General features: G+C 37.4%; 1 protein-coding gene across 1 annotated transcript; it reads right to left on the bottom strand.

Annotated features, from left to right (window-relative positions):
* Positions 1 to 267: 267 nt before the first annotated feature.
* Positions 268 to 3,108, bottom strand: LOC137039721 (CD276 antigen homolog). Its single transcript, XM_067414996.1, has 5 exons — positions 3,096 to 3,108; positions 2,554 to 2,760; positions 2,334 to 2,456; positions 2,142 to 2,203; positions 268 to 365 (listed from the first exon to the last, which is right to left on the bottom strand). The coding sequence occupies exons 1-5, from the start codon at positions 3,106 to 3,108 to the stop codon at positions 318 to 320; spliced, it is 453 nt and encodes a 150-aa protein (XP_067271097.1). The 3' UTR covers positions 268 to 317.
* Positions 3,109 to 3,749: the final 641 nt, after the last annotated feature.

The raw sequence follows: 3,749 nt of genomic DNA, 5'->3' as shown, positions 1-3,749 counted from the left end.
TATTATTATTTATTTTTTTTATTTTTTTTCAAAAAGAATATAATGACATGAAAGCACACTAAATGATGTGATTAATATTTAATAACACATAGCAGGTACATTTCCATATGATAAACAAAAAATAGAACATTTTAGTTGAGCTTTTGGGTGCTATACTACTGATGAATCACTAAATGCATTCATACCTAACAAAAAATAACATAGAAAGAGTGAAGATAAAACAGACATATCCTGTCAGAGAATAAATGTGAACAAAACTAAAATTGTGAGGTACTGTCCCATATGAGCTGTAACATTCCAGAAGATACAATATGTTATCACCATTTTTTAGGGACATTTGCATACACATCATCCGTCTTTGATTTCTGTAAGGAAACACAAACTCAGTCAGGAACTGGGTGATGTGACAGTTTTTAAAAGGAATATTAATTGCAGAAACAAGTCACACAGAAGACCATAGTATTCTTCTGTAAACTCTGTCAAAAAAATTTTTTTTCCAAGACTGGGATCTAATTATTAAAGGTGTAGTAAGTGATTTCAGTTGATGTTTAAAATCAACCCAAACAAACGCGCACACACACCCCTCACCTCATTGCTCCGCCCCCAAAATTCATGAACACACAATGAATGCTGAAGCGTGGGCGTCTCTTTATTTTTAGCTTTGCAAAAAATAAAGCAAAGGTGACACGAATGACAAAGAAGCACCAAAAATGAGCATACAGTACACAAGAGTATATATATATATATATATATATATATAGCAAGAGTTAGTCGCCAGAAGCCCCACCTCCAGACAACCAAAGACGTTCAAAACTGTCCTGTTAGCTAACATTACAACAACTGCATATCTAGGTTCTGTTATTCTAAAATGGAGCAGAAAAAACAAAACCTCTGGGTCCATTACAGGCCTTCCAGCTTAGGTCTCTTCAGTGCTGGAAAGCTTTTCAAATATTAACGTGGTTAACGTTAATATTTGAAATATAATATTAATATTAACTACTGCTGATTGGCTCACTCTGTCTCCTCCCCCATCAAGAGAGGACACGCCCCTACTGTTGATTAGGAAAACGATCATGTGCTTCATCCTTAGGTCATCGCGTGACGAAACACGCCTGAACAGAATAATAAGCACGTGTAATTCAGTAGCCCCGTCCACCAACTCATCGGATCACGCTGGCCAGCAGCAATAAACAAGCTGAAGAAGATAGCAAGATATTGTGGAATAACAGTCACTGCATAAGCTTCCTTCGATCCTAATATTAGGAATGTGTGATACTTCATTTATTTTTAATGAAGTTCCAGCTCACGGGGGGAAGACCGTACGTGTTTGCTTCATTTCACCGCGGAATTGTTTGTAAACAAGTCTCAGGTGGATTTGCAGACACAATGCCGTGCCTTCTATATTGGATCCGACAGGAATGGTGCAACAAACTTATGTGAGTAAAACGTCTTTTTTTTTTATATGTAATAGTAGTTCCCGGGGCTATGTGTTTTCCAGACGGGCTACCAAAATGTAAGCCCGTCGGCAGGCCGATGAATCTAGTGAAATAATATTTCTTTCTTGATCTGGTGCGCACGGTTTGCGCTTATATCCACTGGTCGGGCAGGCCATGTAATACAGAAATATTATTTGAATCAGTCGCAGGTGGATGAGAAATAAATCATTAGGTTTGTTTGATAAAGATGTTTATGAGCCCTGTGATTGAGAGAATCATTCCGGTTGCTGCTTTCAAAACAATCCCTCCCTCATGTGAACTGAACTGAAAGATGAGCTGAAGCTCATTAAATCTTATCCAATCTTAGGCGTGGGCGTTTACTTCCAAGTCTCCAGTGCATCACGCCCATCAAAACCCAGCATTCAGAAAACCAGTGTAGAAAATAGCCTATTACTTATTAGTTATGATGTTTTTAAATGTAAAAACCACACAAGTGTCATTAGTTGACCTCAGACAACAGAATACAAATATTTTAAAAAGCTAGTTCATGACACCTTTAAAATTTTCAGGCATGTCAAAAATTAGAATAGGCCATTGTTCGTCAACTAAATGCACCTCACAAATCTTGAGACAAACAGACCATGATGTCTCCTTAAATAAAGGCCTCTTTACACAAACACCAAATCGGAAGTGGCAACTTCTTACCTTTTTTGTTTTCTTTGGTTTACACAGTGCTGAATCAGTTCCGTCTTCCTCCCGAGTCTCGACTACATTGGCAATAAAACAGACTGTTAAAACAACAAAGCTTGCAGTTTTATACAGAAATGTGTATATTTGTAAAGGATAAATATTTTGGCTTCAGATGCATTATTTGTAGGTAATAATTTCCCTCCTGACCTGTTTTTTCACATTTCCTGCAGATGCAGAACATCACGACAACAGCAACAACCATCAGAGATCCGGCAGAGATCAACAGTATCAGAAAGACTGGAGGATGAGATGGAGACTGTGTGTCCAGCTCTATAATGATAAAGTGACTGCATCAGTCTGATCTTCAACAGAAGTCAGAGATCAGGTCATTGTATAAACACACATTAAATCAGCCGTGCTGGCGTACCTGCACATGTGTGACAGAGTCGAGTGATGTTGGGATGTCTGGTCTGGTTGCTGATGGGATTGTTCAGCACACAGCTGTAGGTGTTTTTATCCTGATATTCCACCTCCAGATGTAGAGAGAGACTGATGCTGAGATCAGACACACTGATGCTGGACAATAAACTGTTTCCTTTGAACCAGGAGAGAGTCACATGACTCACATTCAACACTGATGATAAACACACCAGTGAACATGAGGATGAGGATGATGATGAACAGTCTCTGGTAATCTTAGGAGTAATGAGAGGAGCTGGACAATATGAGATAATTATAAGAAATATATTATATATATATAATGACATCTCAGACTATAAAATGATTTCAAATTTACAGTGGGGCAAAAAAGTATTTAGTCAGCCACCAATTGTGCAAGCTCTCCCACTTAAAAAGATGAAAGAGGCCTGCAATTTACATAATAGGTACATTTTAACTATGAGAGACAGAATGAGAAATAATTGCTCCCTCCAATGCTCATAGCTGAATTGTACCAATGATGAAAATTACAGGCCTCTCTCATCTTTTTAAATGGGAGAACTTGCACAATTGGTGGCTGACTAAATACTTTTTTGCCCCACTGTATGCAAAGGAATATTGAGAGTTCAGTATTGCTCAGTCTAAAGCATTCGCGACATAATAGATTATCACAAAAATGTATTTCCTTCAGAAAAACAAATATGTTGATTGTACCACATTTTTGGACTGAACGCAAAATATTCTTTCAAATAAAACAATATGCAAACATTTTGACAAATGATCTCTACTCACCATAGACAGAAACATTAAATGTTTTTGATGACCATTTTTCTCCGATTATCTTTAGTTCATAAACTCCAGCGTGTTCAGTTGAGATGTTTGTGATGGTCAGAGATCCAGTTTGATCGTCCAGCTTCAGTCTGTCTCTGAATCGCCCATCCGTGCCGTTATATGTGGAGGAAATTTGATTCTCTCTATTAATTTTAGCTATGGGAGAGTTTTCATATTCAAATTTCCATAGTATGTCATCGTCTTCATGTATTTCAGTATCATCTTGGTTTAGAGTGACAGAATCTCCCTCCATCACTGACACTGAAGCACCAAACACACCTGATAAACAAACAGATTTCACACAGATTAAGACTTCTGATGGAAAATAAATTTTGATTAAATAATTTATATTAC

The sequence above is a fragment of the Pseudorasbora parva genome, chromosome 14 (assembly GCF_024679245.1).
Source record: "Pseudorasbora parva isolate DD20220531a chromosome 14, ASM2467924v1, whole genome shotgun sequence".
Classification (NCBI taxonomy): domain Eukaryota; kingdom Metazoa; phylum Chordata; class Actinopteri; order Cypriniformes; family Gobionidae; genus Pseudorasbora; species Pseudorasbora parva.
The sequence above is the reverse complement of the archived record's forward strand: the minus strand, read 5'-3'. Positions and strand labels throughout refer to the sequence as shown.

Excerpts from the sequence above, each read along its gene's own strand:
- LOC137039721 (XM_067414996.1), bottom strand. Across the intron at positions 2,457-2,553 it reads ACTCTGTCACACATGTGCAG|AGCTGGACACACAGTCTCCA; the intron begins GTACGCCAGCAC and ends TTATCATTATAG. Across the intron at positions 2,204-2,333 it reads CAGGAAATGTGAAAAAACAG|TCGAGACTCGGGAGGAAGAC; the intron begins GTCAGGAGGGAA and ends TTGCCAATGTAG.